At 41.6% G+C, this 20,176-nt stretch overlaps 1 protein-coding gene across 1 annotated transcript in view; it reads right to left on the bottom strand.

The window, feature by feature from the left end:
* The window catches only part of SERINC5 (serine incorporator 5), a 1,123,885-nt gene that overhangs the window by 424,147 nt on the left and 679,562 nt on the right, over window positions 1–20,176 (bottom strand). Inside the window, exon 6 of the mRNA XM_044063720.1 lies at window positions 19,052–19,263. Coding sequence (XP_043919655.1) covers window positions 19,052–19,263 — 212 coding nt within the window. The remainder of the gene's footprint in view (window positions 1–19,051; window positions 19,264–20,176) is intronic.

Below are 20,176 nucleotides of genomic sequence, written 5' to 3'. Positions count from 1 at the left end.
ACAAGGTCTTCCCACCCTTCTCACTTGAGGGAGTGTGTGCCACAAAATGTGTGGCTAAACAGAGATGAACCATCAAAGTGTGTTTTGACAAATGACTCCTTGAAAAGATCTGCAAAGTCACACATCCACATCCAAGCACGACGCCTAATGGCAATGTCAAAAACGGCAGCCCTAGAGATGCCTTCAGCCACATGAGCAAATCAGCCCCATGGACAAATTAGGATTCGACTGGAGAGTGGTCATTCCGGAGGAAAACCTCTTGTGTTCTTCTTCAGACATGGACTCAGGAACTGAGCTCAAGAATTCCTTGATTAGGACCCTCTGTAGCCTGGTAAAATGGGATAAATAGTTCAATGCTCATAAGGAAATGGTGGATGAAGAGTAAACCCTCTTGCTAAACCTGTCCAAAGCCCCAGACTTCCTGTAGGGGGGATGGACAGAGGAGCTCTCCTGAGCCAACTCCTTTTTGGTGTCTGCTGTGACCACCATGGCATCTCCCAGGATCCCTTTAGTCCAGTGGGGTTTGTCCAAGGGAGCGATTAAGATTTTATCAGCTCACTTAGGTATGGGCTCTATGGTGTCCAGATCCTCAAATGCCCTTAGTGGAAACTAGCTTGATAAGAGGATCTGCCGGGGGGGGGGCACCCAGGATGTACACGGGACAGTGCAGAAGGCCCCCAGGAGCACTGACTCCTCTGGGTTAGGGCTTTGGGAGGAGCATCTACCCTTCTGGCAGAGAATCTCTAGGATGTCCACAAAGGAGACAGCGTTGGGTGGATACCTGGGGGACCCTTACTCTTCCTCAAAGAAAGTGTCTGTAGTGACGGATTCTTGTGGGGAATCCAGGCATCTCTTTTAACATGTCTTCTTCTGAGGGACCTCCTCGGTGGGATATTCCACGGAAGTGTTGGAAAAAAACGGGCTTCCACAGTGGGAAGAAGGTGGGGTCGTTGCAGCACAGGCTATCCCAGTGGAAGACGAGAGACCTCAAAGACAGACTTCATGGGGGCGGGGGGGGGGATCCGATGGGGGAGAGAACCAGGAAATCCCTTAGGATGAGCGAGGTTCTTCTCCACTAACTCGAAGGCAGATGGACAGCAAAGATCCAGGAGCAGTCTCTCTGGACCCAAAGCAGTTGGAGCAGACTTCTCACAATCCTCCACCACTCTCCACTCTGAGGGAGGAGTCACAGCCAAGCTATCAAATGCTGAGGCTCTGAGGGGAAGCAATAGCTACGAAAACCTCAGAGTTGAAGTAAACCCCCTGGACTCAACTTCTAAGCAACTACCCCGAAGCAGTCGGAGGCCGAGCACTTCAGGGAAACCATCTGACTCAAAGTGGAAGCCACACTCTGATCCAACATCCCAGTTCTTGGGGCCATCGGACCAGACAACTCCAAAGCAGGTGGTCGGACTGGAGAAGATGCCATGAGATGAAAGGGGGAATATCTGCTCATGGATCTAAAAGGGGATGGAACCGGCAGTACCCCCATCTGAATTTGCACCTTGAGAAACTGCCTCATCAATCTATCCTCCTTGCATTCAGACATGCTCTGGATAGACCTGACGGAGGAGGATGTGGAAAGTGGTCTGGACACTGGCTTGGGTGAGGCCTCCTTGGGAGGAGACATCTGGAACACGGGGAGCCGAGGGAACAGATATCACTGGATGCAACGACCTCAGTTCCAAAAGTTTTGGAGCCTTCCTAGGTGGCTCTGAGGAGGACCACTCAGGGTAACATTTTGTGTGTCCCCTGGCCTCCTTGGAACTATTAAAAAGGGTTTCAGCCATTGAAGTGGAGGGAGTAGAAGGGAGAAGTAAGCCCTTCAAAACCAACTTGTTCCGGTGGTCCACAACAGCAAGTTGATTAAAACTACCACAGTCCTCAAATGAACTGTCTAGGTGAGCAGGGCATAGACAGTAAACGCACTCCCTGTGGGCATCAGACAAGAAAATCTTATTCCACCAGGAAGTGCATTTTTTAAACTCCAGGGGATTATATGGCTTTTCAGCCATGATAAACCAGAAGATATAGGGTAAAGAAAGGAAAGTGAAAGGAAAAAAAGGGAGAAAGACGGACTGGACACAGAAGAAACCAGAGAATAAACTATAAAAAGGTAGCTTTTTTTTTTTGTTTTACTATTATTAATAATTATATATTCAGAAGGAGCTGGAAGTGAGAGGAGAGGCAGGAAGAGCGATAAAAGGAAATGGCAGAAGCCAACTTACAGAACGTCAACACTGGAGCAATGCAATCCTGATGCTTCTTCACTAAGCAGCAAATGAGATCCAAGGAATTTTGGGGGAACTAAGCATTATGGGATGGAGAGGAGCTTAAGCATTGAATCTTGAGCTTGGAAAAAGGACGAGTCTGCTCCAAAACGAATGAAAATAACAATATCAGATCATTTTTTTTCTTGCAAAAAACAGAAAGCAACAGAATAAACAGTCAAGAAGTCTGTCTCAGCAAATGCCTTTATAAAATGCAAGTAGGATCTTTCAAAGTTCAATGGCCTCTCTTCAGTACACAGGTTTACTGTTGCTTTCAAAGGTGGCCAAAGGCAACAATACTTAATATCAACTCTTCCTTTCAGCAGGCTTTACACATCAGTTTTTACAACAGGTTGGCTAATTTACTTTAGTTTTCCTTTTGTAGAACAAAGCACAGTTGAAGTCCCACTTACCGCTAACACTAAATGTTGAAATTTCTCACTGCCTCAGTGGTATTTTTGGGTTAACTGCCAAGGTTTCAAAAGCTCAGACTCCGCTTCTTCTCTTTCCCTGTGACAGCCGATTGGCTGGGCATATCCTGTGACAGAAGTTTACAAATGTCACAAGAAGTGAGTATTCAGGCTTTTTTGCTTCTACAAAGAAAGAAATTACCTGAAGCCAGAATCTGCGATTTTTATGCAAATTTACATACAGACCAAAACAAAGAACTTGGTGCCCTTTTATTGCTCCACCATCTCAAAATACAGAAGCTCCATTAGTACTCCCCTTTCAAATGGGCTCCACTAATTTGTTTTTAAGAGCCCACTTTCTCCCTTCATTAAGTTTATTTCCCCTTTCTCCCAGACAGTTGTGAAACCACTTTCAGTTCTGATCAAGTATTTTATTTTTCCTGAGCTTCAGTCCTGTATTTTGGGCTTAATTTTTCTCAATTTGGTGCTCCTTTTTTTTTTTTTCTTCTTTTTTTTGGGGGGGGGGGGGTAGTCCAGCCCATGGACTTGAAAATTCAAAGTCCACAGAAACCTCCTTACCATTAGACAATTGGCTAAGTGCATTTTTGTACACTGTATAACACTGTTAGTCAGGATAACCGGATATTGGACTAACAGTGGGTAATTTAAATTATAAACTAAAGGTAAAAATAAAAATGGTGAACATATCTGGTTATTAGCAGAATAAAAGAACTCACTTTTGCTCCAAAGCTGCTTCAGCAAATTTCTTTTGTGATCTCATCTTCCATATTCATAAAGGATGAGCACACCTCAAGACTGGTAGCCCAACATAACGCATCGGAGATACTTCAGGTGCAGCTAACATTGGGTAAGACGGCAATTCAGGTTGTATCCTGCTATAGGTCCCCAACCATGTCCCAGGACTCTCACTCCACGTTCCTAAGCACCCTGGAGAATATTAGGGTCCAACCTAATACTCTCATACTGGGCGACTTCAACTACCCCTCCATTAACTGGGAAAACTACTTGTGTACCAATACAATTGCCGAACGTTTCCTGGAATTCATTAATTCCAATGCTCTGGACCAGCTCGTTCTTACCCCCAGTAGAGGTAACAACATCCCTGAACTGGTCATTACTAACATGGGCAACCGTTGCTCTATACCAATGGTCAACTCCTCCCTGGTTAGATCCGACCACAAACTAATCACCTTGAAAATCCCCCCCCCCCCCCGCAAAGGTAACCACCATGAAAAATGTCTCCAAAGCCAACGTTGGGATCTTAAAAACAGAGGTGGCTAACTTCACTGCACCCAAACAAATGCAGAATAGTTGCATGATCGTCAAATCATACACCAATGCACTGTACGAACACGTACGCAAATGCGTGGATCTCTCCATACCCAATAGAACCAAGACACTCTCCTCCAAAAAATGGAAGCCAATCTGGTGGCCCCCTGCCATAAATAAACTCTACAACAGGAGGAGGAGGAAACTGGTGCAGAATAAGGTGAAGTCCCAAGACTGGAAAAACTCTCTTATCAGCCTCAACAAAAAGTTGAGATCCCTCATAAAATCCTCTAAAGCTAGCTATGAAAACAGAACTGCAGCAGATAGTAAAGATAACCACAAGGCCTTCTATAGTTATGTAAAGAATCTCCACAGCAATACCCAGATTTGCTCTGAGCTACTGCACAATGGTACCTCATATAACAAGCCAACATATATTGCCAATATACTGGCTGACAGATTCAGTGCCAATTTTAGCCCCCCCCCCCAAAGGACCAATCACAATACCAGTAGATTGCCAGGCATCCAGTATTACTGCTGCACAGGTTAAAACAGCACTGTCCAAGGCCAAGAATACAGCTTCTATGGGACCTGACAATATCCCTGGCTGTGTTCTACATGAACTACAGAGTGAACTGGCACCTCACCTGTGTGCCCAGTTCAAATACAGCTTCACCACAGGCTTTGTCCCTACCAAATGGCACACTGCTACAGTCATCCCTCTCCACAAAGGAGAAGAGACTACAGACCCTGGGAACTATCGCCCCATTAGCCTGACGAGTCTGATATGCAAACCTATGGAACGCATCATTATGGACATAATAAACAAGGATATTGGGAATCTCCAAACTCTGGATCCCACACAGTCTGGTTTTGTGAAAGGTAGATCATGCCTGCTCAACTTGGTCAACTTCTTTGAGTCAGTCACCAGAGCTGAGGATAAGGGCAAGGTGGTTCATACAGCCTACCTTGATGGCAACATTTCACACCTCCAGGTGGAATGCTTTCACAATGAAAAGGGTCAACAAAGGCAAAAACTGCTCGCCTGCAAGTGCAATTTAGAGATGAAACTAATGTGGAAACTCCACTATGGATTACAACTACAATCTTCTCATTGTCACTTGACAGAAGGTTGTATTTAGAGACAACTAATTTGCTCAGAGATATAAACGTGGTGAAAAGGTGTTTGGGAATTATAAAGGGAAACAGTAGGATATACATTTTGTGACTCATTATGCTGTTTGTTGAAGATGTAGCACATATTTTGAGGAAACATTGGTATATTATTATATCAGATGTGTTATACAAGAATTTGAAATTGAATATTTCATATAGAAATTCACCTAGCATAGCGAGTTATACATACACATATGGGTAGTGAGGCTGTGGAGTCTCAGTCTAAGGGATGCACTATTTTGTAGTGACATGGATTACGGAAACGCACATCATTAATGGGAATCTGTTCAAAGTTCCAGGAGTATTTAAATTATTATCAAAAAATGGTGATTTATGGGTTACTTTGCCCTTGAAATAAGTTTTACATTGGTAAGACCATAGGTCAACTTAGGATGAGGATACGTGAACACATCTGAGATGTCAAAAATAATTCTACCAGCCCTGTAGTGCCACATTTTTTCAAATATCATAACAGTGATCCAGCTTTATTGAGGTTCTTTATAATGCACGTATTGACATGTTCTGATTTATATTGATATTCTTTGTTATTAAAGGAGGAGGCTTGGTTTATTTTCACTGGATACTTTGCAAGCAAAAGGCCTTAATAACAAGTTACTTATGAACTATTTAACATAACAGTTTTGGAAGTATCTTGGAACCTCATTTCAAAGAAGTTATGATATGTGTATTTTTGTATTCAATTGGCTTATATGAACTCATTTGTTTCAAATGAATTTTGCTTTATGTTTTTATTTAAATTCATATGCATTCTGATACATTCTATTTTTCTACTGTTCTATTCAGTAATGGTCTAACTGATGAACTAGTTAACTGCTTTACTGTGTTTAAAGCATTTGAACTTTGAAAGCATATGTCAAGGCACTAGTTAAATTTTGTTTTTTTACACATCCTTCCTGGTTGCTAATAAAGTTGCTTTTTTGTGCCAAATGATGTTTTTCTAAATTCTGGAGTGTGGAAAAGTTTATATTTGTCAGCAATCACAAAAGTTGTGTTTGTAATAAATGTGGAAAATCCTGCTTCAAAACTATTTTATGACTTGTTGGCTGATTACTTCTTAACATAAGTACTGATGGGGGAGCTACAGCTCTCCAGCACCCCACCCCCAAGTGCACCTATGCAAAGTAGAGAATTTTCAGTTTGGAATACATACTGACTGCTCATATATATGTATATTTACATATAATACTGTTTTAGTAGATCATCAATTGTATTTCATGTAATAAAATGATGTGTGCTTATTAACAAGTACCTCACAGGCCTCTGATGTGAATTTCTAGTTTAAGTATTGTCTTATTGTGTATATCTTTGTAGATGTTTACATTATGGAACATTTTGGGGTTACTCACCACATTCCTTATAAAGTACAACAAAATGACAATTGTCACTGACCAATGCACACTTGTCCTGCTCAGTTAATGGTAAGTGCTTCACAAAGGATTGTGCTAAAACCATTTAAACTCAGACTTGTCATCCTTCTGACTGACTTGTAAAAGGAAAAAAATATATATACGACAGGCAATGTGATGCGCCATGATGTTTGAGTTATTTTATTTCAACCAAACAGTTTGAGTGCAGTTAATCACATGTGCTTAATTATATTAACCACATTTTGGGGTGAGTAGCAAAAACTCATCTCTCAAGTGCCAAGTGTATCCTATTTCAAGCTGTGCACCCTTTTTGAAAGCAACCCATGCCATACACCCTCTAGTTCTCCATTACTGCCTGCTCTCAAATCATACGGACATGTGCACAACTCACTGACACAAACTTATTGAATGAATTGTGGAGCACTGACCACTCATCTCTACATTGTAATGTGCCAGTCTGCAGTATGGACCAACACTTGGGCTACTATAAATTCCTGATCCCCAGGAGCACAAACACACACACCAGTGATGCAATCTGGCAAACACCTGGGCACACCATCAACAATGTGCTTACAAACAGAACAAAGTGCAGTTCTCCTTTAAGAAATGCTGCAGCCACAAGGGAGCACACAGTGCACCTCAACTCAAGCTAATGCAGCAATAGCCATTCCAGCAAACATTGTACATCGACAGTCATCCATGCACGTGTAATGCATTGCACAAACAAAATTACCACCTAACAAGGAGCAAACACATATGCCATCTGCAAGACCCTCCGTTTCACTTGTGGAATATTTTTTTCATCATCCGGTATCGGAATAAACTGGCTCTTGGGATTATGAAATAAACATGGATGCCTTTAAAGTTAACATGGACAACTATATAGGAAATAGGAAATACATCCATGGCACCCAGGAATTTACACTTTTAATGGTCTAATTGGTCTATGCTGCAACAATAACTATGAAATTATGTATGCAGCTGTGTGCGTGGCAGGGGATACATAGCATGTGTTACAAATGGGGTATTTATAACTGTTTGTAGGTTTTGCAGACTGTACATTTGTGAGTACCTTGTGTGGTACATTACACGTATGAGTGGCTGTGCTGGCAAAATTAGTGGTGTGTTGATGTCCTCTGTTTAGTCTCTTGCAAATGCATCACTGATTTACGGAAAGATGCACACTGCCCTATCCTTTTTAAGTATATTTTTGATATGTGCCCAGCTCCCTAACAGCTCAAGAATAACTTCATGGCTCATGGAGTAGACCAGTAGTGCTCTAGCTGCAACCCAGCTGGGTTCAATTTGCAGCACCAGTATTGCAGCATCCAGGTAGGGAGGAGAAGGAGTGTAGAGGTGTGACCCGTTCACCTCACCTCTCCTGGGGAGGAAGGGGTTTACACATATCTAAAGTCACACAGGGTGGTGCTATCTCCCTGACACACTGGAAGGACCACCACTCATGCTGGGGGGGGGGGGGTGGAACTAGGGAAAGTTCTTCATGGTCAGCAAACTGTGCTTTCTTCCCTAGAGTGGTGCCCACTACATGTGCAGTTAGGCCTACATGATGACCCCTTTTCATCCAATAGGAAATGAATGGGCTGACGGAACATAATGTGGGATGGTCTGATGCTCAGCAGGCACTGGGGGTAAAATTGTACAAAAACATACATTTTTAAAAATAATCCCATAGCATGAATGTATGTAAACATCCAACACCTCTCATCCCTTATGGATGGGGTTGCTTTGGTTGGGTTGCAAATAGATCACTGGCTTAACTGCCTAATATCTACCTATGACTCTGTGCTTCAAGGAAGGAAGGAAGGAAGAAAGGATGATGGGGAGGAACTGATACTGAAACAGTGATCTTACTTGGGCATCTATTATGGTAAACGCCTTACAAAACTGTACTATGTTCTTCATATGGATCACTGCTGCAGTCATTACAATAGGTTTGATTCCCAAAACAGTCTTTCTCCTCAGTGTTAGGTTGTTAGCTAGGATCCAGAGGAGGGATAAAGAAGCCCTTACAGGATGGCCAAGGCAAATCCAGCCTGGCTCTATACTGTTTATAAAAAGTGTGCACTGATCACCAAATAATTACTTGAGTGATGCACTCCCCAGACAAAGGGAGTGATAGCTGCTTCATCCATGGTAGAATAAGATCTGGTCTGTCCTTGTAGTGTCTTTATGGGATGTGACATCCCTCCTCTGGGCCAGTAATCAAGGAGCCTCAATTTTCATCACTGATACCAGTGAGGGACATTCACTTGGAACAAAAATAGATACACACAGTATTTCCAGATGCAGCTCTCAGCACCAAGCACAGTTTCCCTTAAGAGCACACAGGGAACACTCCAGTCCTGGGGCTGGGTTTCCCTCTCTCTCCAGACCCCAAATAAGACTCCCCACTGACACAGCTATAGAGTTAAGTCCTTAGTTGTGTGTCCCAAGTCAAGTCCTACACCACCATCTCTATGAAACCTACTGCTTTCAGTGTCCGTGGTCAAAGTGGCTGACACAGACACACACACTCTCTGTCTCTAATATTTGATTTACACACACACCCACACCTGGGAAAGGCTGGCCCAGATTTAGTAGCTCTGCCTCCTGTGCCCGGACTATAAAGTAGATTCACTGCCACCAGGACACCCACAAAGCCAGCTAGTCTAAGGCTCTTGCCAGGGTATCCAATTATACTGAGTGAAATTAATACTAATACCAAGGTAATGTTGACCAAACAGCAAGGCTTTCAGGAGTGGCCACAGTGTCACCAAATACAACTACTCGCAAAGGTTAAAGATTCTCTAAAAGACCAGCCACAATGAAAAGTTTCACTATATTTAATAAATAATAAAAGAACATGAAAATACTAAATATCTATTTACAATAAACTCTACAGTTTCAATCACTGGAAATTTTTAATTCTTTTAGATTCTCTAAAAGACCAGCCACAATGAAAACTTTCACTATGTTTAATAAATAATAAAAGAACATGAAAATACTAAATATCTATTTACAATAAACACTACAGTTTCAATCACTGGAAATATTAAAAATAACACCAATGGGAAAGATTCACAGAGATACAGAAAATACTTAACTAATCTCACTATATTTTACTGAGTGAGCTAAAGAATTACTGTCCCCTAGTTCACTTACTACAGCAAGGCAAGATGACATGGGTAAGTGGTCCTTCTTTGTCAGATTTCACTGCTGAGAGGTACTATCATGTCTCTCACTAATCTAAAATTTCAGTGCTGGCTACAGAATGGCATCACATCTGGTCATCTGATTCTGTGGTTCCCACACTACCCCCTTTACTAGAAACTGAACTAGAATCTAGCACATACGTGTTACAATACACACACTCACAGAGCTTTGCTAAGATGTGCAAGCTGTAAAACAGTTTTTAACACTTCTGCTCTTCCTACAGACACTTCTCAGACATTTCGTCTCTGGCTGCGGTCAGTACTGCAAGATACAATCTTTATGGCCTAAACCAGGAAATTTAATTACATACCATTTTTCAAAGTTAGCTGGATTGAAATTAATATCTTCACTTCCCGTATCCTCTGTTACAATATCTTCATTTCAACAGTTACAACACAGTCTGACAAACAGGTATATTTCTGTTCTGTTCAGCAGGACCTACTGCTGATGCACTTTTAACACATGCAGTTTTACAAATACCTTTTATCAACACAAACATCTGTACAAATCAGTTTGCTATACAAATGACAATTCTTTACAAACTCCAACTAACTATGCTGGCATGTTATCCATCCATTGTCTTACTTCTCCTGGCATAGCTGGCAATACCGGACATCATCACATAGGTCATACAGCAGAAGGATAAGTGATAAGCTACCTGAAGCAAAATAAACAACTGATCTCACCTCCTAGAGTTCTTGGTTCTGTCCAGTTAGGAGATAGCCTTTCAGTTACCTCTCAACATCTAGGAGTTAGGGAAAAATCCGGGCCACTGATTGGCTTGGTTTAATGACACTTCTGTAACATCTGACATGAGAGAGGCTTGTGGAAGATTATGCCTACACACTGACACCTGCAGTGCAGATACCCTTCTTGCTGAATAACAGCTGTGATCAGTGCTGTCTGGGTATTTGAGGGATGTTGTAGAAGCTGGCTCAGAGGAAGTTACTGCTAATTTCTCCAGGAAGAAAGAAGAAATTACCTTTTTTTTATTTATTTATTTATTTATTTTAGTTGAGGGGTCCATGGAATAGGATGTCTTTAAGAACTTCCTATAGCACGAATTGATGCAAACATCCAACCCCTCTCTTCCCTTATGGATGGGGTTGCTTTGGGTAGGCTGCAAATGTATCAATGGCAGCCTGGCTATCAAACAGGGTTGCATGGGAAAGGGATGCTGCAGCAGCTGAAAAGTATTTCTCCATCAAGATAAATTTAAGTCCAGAGTTAAACTATTCAGGAAAATTCTGAAAACCACAGATACCTATATAGATTTTGATCTTGGTCTTTCCTTTGGCATCAGAGGGAAAACTTCTCAACCTGGCTAGATAGTGGACTTCCTAGCTTCCCTCTTATATTAAGCATGTTATTTGGAGTAAATGTGCTCAGACAAACATCCTCTACAGTTGTATAGTTTCTGGCTTGTCCCTTCTCATTCTAGAATTATCCTAAAAAGCAAGGATATTGGTGGGGAGGCATACAGAAATGGAGCTGACCAATTCAGGGAGGAAGCGCCCATTGTTCATGGTTGTTTGGTGTTCTGCAGCAGAATTTCTGTAACTGTCTGTTGCTTGTAAAAGCAAGAAGAAGGTCTACGTCTGGGTACCCTCCCAACCTGTAAGCAACACTTAAGCAGATGTTCCTGTCCAAATCCTGCTTAGCTGACCTGCTAGGGAAATTATCCTGAGACAGAATGCAAGTAACTCTCAGGGCCATCTGAGACTGGACAGCTTCTTCCCAAGTTTGCATGACCAACATGAAAAGAGGATAAGAATGAATGTCCCTTTGTTTATGTGCCACATTACTGTGGCATCATCTGTAATCTGGTGTAGAACTCCACGTTTCCAACTTTGCTTGAAACCTTTGAGAGCTAAGTTTGTTATCACTTCAGACTTATTTGCCCCCACTTTTCCTTGTGGCTCCAGGTGCTCCAAACTCAGATTTATAGAAAGGTACCTATCCAAGGCCATGTATGAGGTCTGCCACAGGGATTTGTAAGTTCATAGGGGGGGGGCATCCTTTAGCTATACGCTAGAAATAGGACATTCTCTGTGCTTATTATGGAGGTGCTACCCTCCCCTTCTGTAACTGTAGCATGTTCCCTGACTTGAGACACATGTTGCTTAATTTAAAGGCATTAATTCCTTCAGTCCAGAAGAAATTGCAAGATGTCATAGGTATGATGGTATTTGAAAGGGCAATGTCAGGGGCTTCAATCAGGGCTCTAAATGAGCCTCAGTGAAAATGTCTCTCTTGCATCTGAGGATACAGAACATAGAAGGAAGCTTGGTGGGTTCACATCTTTTTTTCTACACATTTTTTTTTCTTTTTTGGTGGTTCATTTCAGGAATCGAATGTTGCTAGGCCAGCAGACATGATTGCTAAGGGTGGATAGACCCTTTTTGTCCAGGTACAACTACAGATCTAGCTCCCTTTGAATGATGCATCACGGTCAAGCCCTATGCAATACATACATGGTGTTTGAAAGTCCCCTTAAAGTATCCATATTTTACAGACATACAAAAAATTCCTATATGGATATGTACCATTTATTCATAGCACACACTGGTAAACACACAGCTTACTAAAGTATAACAGACTAAAGAAACTCATTGAGAAAGAAGAAATATTGTCTCCTACATGGTACTTCTCTACTCAGAATGGAAGAACGGGCCTAGCATGACATGGCTTAATGAACATAACAGTAATTCAATCAATAAAAACATCAAATGCAACCAAAAAGAACTTAAGATGCCATGTGGGTGATACCATCTGTGGCCAGGAATGTGGACATGTTCCAGGGAAGACAGAGTCAGCAACCCCCAACAAGGGAGATACTTAGCACTGGAAGACTGGCGAAATATCCTGAATCTGCCTGCATCTGAGATCCCTACTCTGACAACTGAAATTGTGATTCATACAAAAACTTACAGAAGGCAAACGGGCCAGAATTTTCAGGAATTCTCAGGCTGATAAGTGTCCTTCAGTGCAATGGTTTCACTGAAATGTCCCTCAATGAAAAAGGCACAAATTAATTTTACTTTCTCCTGAGTTATAAACCATCTCTCCTCTGTCACAACTAGTACAACACAACCCTATGTGCACCACTAACCTGGGTGGATTCAAGAGGGATTTTGGCAGGTTGAGACAAAAAAAAAATGCACTCTAATAACACTTCAAGATTTAAGTCCAGGCCCTCTGTTGCTCCTCCTAGGACTCAGCCTGACAGCCATCCAGACTGCAGAATATGGGATTGTTGTGAATTGGATAACAAGCTATCACTGGCACAAGACATTTTGTAAATACTTGCAGGTTGGAATACAGTAGGTAAACAAAGGTTTAAGGAAACAAAATGACAATGGCAGCCCCTTGCTATGAATCTAAGGACACCCATATGACCTTGTGAGCTCTCTGAATGGATATACATAGCTGGCATCCTTTAGCTCCAGAATCACCATATGTACAGAACCTGAAGGGTCAACATTTTGAATTTTAGAACTCTTGGCAATCTGTTCAGCAATAAATATGTCTAGAGTCTCTCTCCATGGCCCATCCTTTCTTGGAACCAACAGACTTGAATAAAAATCCCCTACTTCTGCTCCTCTAGGAACCTGCTCTAGGACACCATCCAAAAGCATGCCCTGTACCAGATTAATTAACAAATCTGTTACTCTGAGATAGATGGAATTTGCTGCATCCTAGGAATGGTCTGGAACTGCAGCCTGTAATTTTATGACATGTTTAGGACTAATTTGCTTTTGGTGATATTTGCCAGCAGAAGAGAGAGGACTGGCCGCCAATCTTCTGAAGTTACTGCATTGTAAAATTGGGAGAAGGGCTGAGGCCTGAGAAGTGTACACTTACTGTTGCTCACTATTGTAATATTGGCCCTGGGGTACCCCATGTCCCAGACTTCTGCTTTTATCAACTTGCCACTTTCTCTTATTGGTATTCTTTCTACTATTTGGCTGTTTGCCTTTACCTTGTCTCCAGCAGTAAGGCTAACTTATCAGTACGGTAATTTCCTGGTGTACTTGGGAACAGTGGAGTGGAACCACTTCCGATTCCAATGACTTTTTCTTTTCCTCCAGTTTCTTAAAAATTTCTTTAGATCGGGTTCCAAAGAGCAACTACTTATCTAAGGGGGTGCCCAACGTCTCAATCAGGCATTTCTCCTGATAGTAGATGCAATCACAGTAGCACTAGATAATGTAACCGCACTGTCATATCCACAGTCAGTGGCATGCCAGCTCACCAACATATCAGTGGCAATGTCTGTCAAGAAAGAAGCCTTCAGAATTTGAGTTTCTTCTTGGATTACGCCTCCAGAATTCTTAAGACTTTTGAGTCTTTCTTCTTGAAACTTAATCAAGTAGGTATAACAGTTTAGGGCTCTAAAGGCTATATTTGTTGATATAAATACTTCCCCCTGCATTGATCAAGTATCCTACTTTCACAGTCACTGGGAAGATTTGTCTGTCCTGGAACCAGTCTAGTTCCCTTTGCAGAATGCACAGACACGACTGATGGAACTGTTACTGGCTTTCTGTAAAAGGAACTTGCCAGATTCCTGCACCTTATAAAAATGGTTGGCAGGAGAAAGAGCTAGAAGGTTAGGAGGGTCATGTCAGAGAAGGTTCGTACATTTTTTTCTGGGATGCTGACAAATCTCCGATTTAATAAGTAAAATGGTCTTTCATCAGCATCAAAGTTTCCCCAAATGAGAGGTCCTCTGGAGTCAACCAGACGTGTGTCCTTGACTGTGTCTTACTACAGGGGTGAATAGAGCTGAACGCCAACATTCTAACTCCACATCTAAAAAATCCACAGTACAAGCACAGGTTTAATAAGAACTCAGAACTCTAGCACCTCGGCTTACAGCCCTCCAGGAGTATTAGTCTATGTTAGAGTTCTGAATGTTTATTAAACCTGTGTTTGTGGCCAGTTCTGGATTTCTTCTTGCTGCTGTTCATGTTGTCACGCAACTCCACATCTAACACTTGCTCTGGGGTAGTCTCTCTCTTTCGCTTCTGACAAAGGGGATATTAGAAATAGCTGGTTGGTCTGGGCCTGGCTGCCAGTCCTCAAGGAACTGGAGAAACCTCTTAGCCAAATTAAAATCAATCGTGTAGTGTGGGCTCAAAGGCTGGTGGGTGGAAGGACCTACCACATAGCAGGGACTGTGAAATGACAGATGTCACCTGACTGGGCACATATGTTGCTGGTGAATGACCTGCCACAGAGGATTTGGAAGTTTGGTGGATATCCTTTGACTACTATTGTGAGAATGACACCCTCCCATGCATAAATGTAACATATTTCACAAATTCAGATGCCTAAGAGCTAATGTACAAATCAAATGAAATAACTTCTTCAGTCCAGGAGGGTATGTAAGGAACCAATAGTGTGTGACAGACTCCAATAGAGCAATTTCATAGCTTTGGTGATTACAGGTGTCAGTTCTATGGGCTGCAAATGTTTCTCCATAAAACTGACTCCCTCAGACTTAGGAAGGCCAGACGTACAAGCAAGCTAGGTGTTCTCTCAACCCTTCTCTGTTAGCTCACTTTTCCTATTTTAGACACTTTTTTGGTGGGGTGTTTGATGTTGCTGCTTAGCATCTACGGCAATTTGTATGACAAAGGCAAAATAAAATAATTTTTATCCAGGTAGGACTAGTGGGCCAACTCCCTTTTTCTAGTGGTGGTTGTACTAAACTATGTGCCAACAGAACAGGTGAATATGTTGCGTTTAAATGCTGAACAGTATACACACTACATATGGAAGTCTTTGCAACGTATCAGAGTTTTACAGGCAAACCGTTTTTCCTAGGCAGACATACAACCAGACCAACTATAGAATTGACATACTCTACAAGAAAGAGACCAAAAATAGTCGCCTAACAGAGTACTTACTTGGGCAGACTGGAAGAAATGGTCGAGCTTGACAGTGGCATGACAAACACAACTGTAGTTCATTCAACTGACATTAAATGAGGCACAAAATAACTAAAGATGGTGTGGAGTGATGCCACCTTTATACCAGAATGATGTGGATGTCCCAGGAAAGGTGGGGTCAGACCACACCGTAGTGGGGTGGGGGCCTCAGCTCTAAAAGACTGTCTACAGTGTGTATATGTGGCAGAGATCCTACTGTAATGACTAATAGTGATCCAAATAAAAAGAAAATAGAGGAAAGCTCTCCAGATCTCCTACCTTGAGTTCTTAGAGTCTCCGCTAATGTGATATAATCCAAATTAGGCAGTAGTGGTAAATGGACTTGCCTGTGAATAGCTGGCTTACAGTCGATAACCTGTCTGGGGGAGCAACTGCATCAAAAGCGGATCTTACTGACTCAGCAGAAAAGTCATTTATTTTAAAACCACTTTAAAAGAGCAAGAAGCCTCCAATATGAAAAATGAAGTAACAGGAGACAAAGCCTTTAAAGATTTAGACTTCTGTTTGCAGGTGATGTTTTCCTCTTGGCGTCAAAAGATTAATTTTCAGCATGTACTGGAGTGGTGGTTGGGTGCCAAATCTAAAGTAGATGGTATGAGATTCAGGACTTCTAAACTGGTGATTACATTTCTTGGTTTCCTTCCAGAAAAAAAATGGATTGCTCTCAGCATATGATGGAGGTGAAGCAAACTCAAGCAGAGGAGTTTAAGTACCTCAGAGACTGCTTCACAAGTAGGGGCAGAGGGGATTGGGAGACTGCTGAGTGGGTTGGTACAGTAGAGGCAGTAATGTATGCCTTTTACCGTACTATGGTACTGGGACAGAATGATGAACTTAGAAATCCAAGAAAACGTTAAACTACAGCCACTGCTCCTCAGGATTGTGAGTAGACAGCTAAGGTGGCTTGAGCACCTAGTGAGGATGCCTCCCACAAGAGGTGCAAAAGACATGGCCTACAAGAATGCGTCCTTGTGGCAAAGCCAGAACATGCTGGAGAGATTACATCTCTCACATGGTCTGCAAGTGCCTTGGTATCCACCAGGAACAGCTTTAAACTGTTGATGGGGATAAGGAAATTTGGTCTGCACTGCTCAGCTTGCTACCACTATGACTTTTATCAGGATATCAGGATAAGCATTTAACAGGACACAAGTTGAAAACATGGAAGAAAAGAAGAGGAGGCTCTTTGTCCAGACTTCCTTCAGAATGTTGTAGACATCGACTGGTGGGTGGCACCTGGCAGCTCTCCTCACTCTGCCAAGAAGGTCTGTTCCAACAACTGGGCACCTAACATTCCCCTAATGTGGTAAGTCACTTGGTTTTGAAGACAAACTACACAAGAATGTGCCTGCTGGTGTGCAAAACAGCCCTAACCCAGGGTACACTTTCAGAAGGGTTGGCATGTCACGAGAGAAGGGCTGAAGCACACGGGGCAGAAATGGAGAAAGCTTTCTTACAAGATTAGTTTTAGAAAGCATAGACTCATGAAGGCTAAGACACAGTAAAGAGAAAAGTAAATCGGAAATTACTCACATACGGACATAAGGAAAAAATACAAGTTGGACAAAAAAGGCAAAGGCTGCCCAGGCATATCTTCCTAACCAAAGATGTATGACACATGATGGGATGTGGAGGGATTGTAGCACCCTGGAAGGTTTTTACTTACAAATTAGTCCTAATGCTTGCAGATGAGGAGGATGAACATCTTACCAGATTTCAGTTTCAAAACTTGAGGGAAAAAAAGCGCATTCTCTTCTCTATACCTCCATTTTATTTGCACAGCCAGGTCACCTCTGTTAAGCACTAGTGCTGTACTTTCTCCATAGATTCACAATTTGAAACTCTACCTCCATCCTTTTGGGAACATACTCCTTTTAGTTATTTTTCCTCACAGCTAACTTCACGTTGTCAAGCCTTTGTGCTTCTGCTAGAGCTAAACTAGATCCTGGCTATAGAAAAGTACTGCTAAGTGACTGTGTAGTTATATAAAATAATTTCTGATTTATTTATTTATTCATTTATTTTTACTGAGGAGCAATTGTCTGTGACAAATTAAAGGCTTGTTGCTTTGGAACACTACCTGGGTTTAATGATTTTTGGGAATTATTGTGGCTGAGCTCATAAATGAAGTTTTAATACCACTAGTTTCTATGTTTTTCTTTTTTTTTTTTTTTTTTGTTTAATACAACACATTCTCTTTACAGTTTGTAATAAGTTGAAGTTGAAAAGGGGACTTTAGTCCAGCCTACTTATCTTAAAAAAAAAAAAAAAAAAAATGGAATCAGTGAATCAATGACAGATGCATCCAGTGACTTGCATGTACAAAACTGAAACTGATACAAATTGTGATAAGTCTGAACAGTGCATACTCTTAACATTGCTAAGGACAGATAAACATGGGCCAAAGCTCAAAAATGTAAGCTGATCACAAATAGTGCAAACAGCAGACTTGCTTCTGATGTTTTAAATAGTGCAAAAATAGTGCAACCCTATAAATGACACACATCTTGCAGTGCATATCCTTATGATTTCTGGCTGCAAACATGGTAGAAAAGGTGTCTTACTGCGAGTTACACAAAAATAACTTTGCCCACTGCAGTCCTACATCATGGGTTCTGGGGCTGGTTGCTGTATTTTTTTTTTCTTTGCATACTGACAGACATGAAAGCCATATTTTCTTTGTAGCCCTCAGATGGCTTCTGAAGCTTTTTGTGATGACATACATTTAGACCTATGTGAGATACTCCAGGTTTTGGTGTCAAGGGGAAGGCTGTTCGAGAGGAAAACATATCTATACATGCACATACATATGTCTACATATGTATAAAATACATGAGTTAATGCCGACTCCTGTGATGAGTACAACTTTTTCTCTCAGCAATGGCACATTATCCACACCTATGCTAAAGATTCACAGGAATCTGTAATAGTAAGCACAGCTACAGCTGTGAATCTTCCAACTTCTATCTGAACAACTCAAAAAGCAATAAGCACTGAGGAAAACTGAGGAATGTCACAACTCTTAGAAAAAGCAAACATCCCACAGAATACCACATTCTACAGAGTGAAACCCCCTTGAACTTCTCACCCTTCCAGAATTCCAAAGTACTCTCCACTGCTGCTTCAGTAGCTCAAAAGCTACAAAAGCAAATATGTTGTTCATATATAAAGTGGTTGAAATGTTGAAAGATGCTGGGTTTTTGTGTGCTACAAATAAGACCACCTGTAACATTTTAATAATCAATAATATGAAAGGCTGACATCTGTCTCTCAATTACTACACAAGAACTACTGCAGTCATTGAAGGAGGGAAAAACAGCTGCCAAAAAGTACTTTATTTTACTCACGATTTTGAACACGGGAAGTGATGGCAACCAAAGAAACAAGAAGGCAGAGACCACCATTAACACCCAGCAGGATTTTATTGAGAGTGCAGCCTTCTGGTGCGGTGTAGAATACAGCCAGTAAAATTAGAGCACCAACAGCAATCGAGTATAAGGTGAGAGTAACGAAGGCCAGAGCTGCGTACCATAGTTTGTTCTGTGCTGTACCTGCATTCCTAGTTTGAAAACAAACAAACAAATGAATTGTCAAAAAAAATATTGCCATGCTTTACCCCACCCCACCCCTAAAAAAATACATCTTGTGCTGATGCAATACTTCAGTGATAGGAATGTGTGCTTTAAAAATTTTGGACAAGTATGTAAACCATAGATCATATGCATGTCGACAGACACGCACACACACCTACTTTTACAAGTAGTCCTTATGTAATACACTCTGACAGCTCAGGTTGGAAGCTATAATGACAAATTAGAATCTACTGAATATGGACAGGATTCAAATCAGAGCAAGTACCTCAAAGAACCATCTTTTCTTTGGTGCGCATCTAGAACTGTTACTATAACACACCTGAATGAGCCCAGAAAGAAGTGCTATTAGAAAAGCTTCAGAAGCTGTTGGGAGGTGATGCTCTATGCAGAAAAAGGACTATTGGCTCTGACAGCTCAGAAATATAGGGACAAACATGCAAGTCCCATTCAGACCCTCCTTCCGTGGTATCCACTTGCCCCTCAAAGTCTGTGCTAACTTGCCCAAATATGCACACTTAGATTGCCAGACTGGAATCAGTCTTGTTTCTATTAAAGGTGAAGCGAGTAAGGACTGGTGCAGTAAATCCAAAGGATTTGAAACATTCCTTAAAGAGGTTTAAGGAATCACACAGTGGGAACTCTAGCTTGGCTAGATTTTTCTTGTAGTTTTTACTGATTGGTTTGTCTTTGTGACCTTTACTCACTGTTTTAGTTTGTTAGTTGGGATACTTTGCAAACACCCTAAAGGCTATGTACAACAACCCTGTGTTTCTAAAGGTTAGCCAAACAGTTCCCTTATACTGTTCTGACAAGGCCATAAGAAGGCTGAAACATGCATGTCCACATCTAGTAAGGTTTGGCTTTATTGGCCTGAACTTG

This window comes from Protopterus annectens, chromosome 2.part2 (genome assembly GCF_019279795.1).
Source record: "Protopterus annectens isolate FY-2018-M chromosome 2.part2, PAN1.0, whole genome shotgun sequence".
NCBI classification, from domain to species: Eukaryota; Metazoa; Chordata; order Ceratodontiformes; family Protopteridae; genus Protopterus; species Protopterus annectens.
This window is presented reverse-complemented; position numbering and strand designations above follow the sequence as displayed.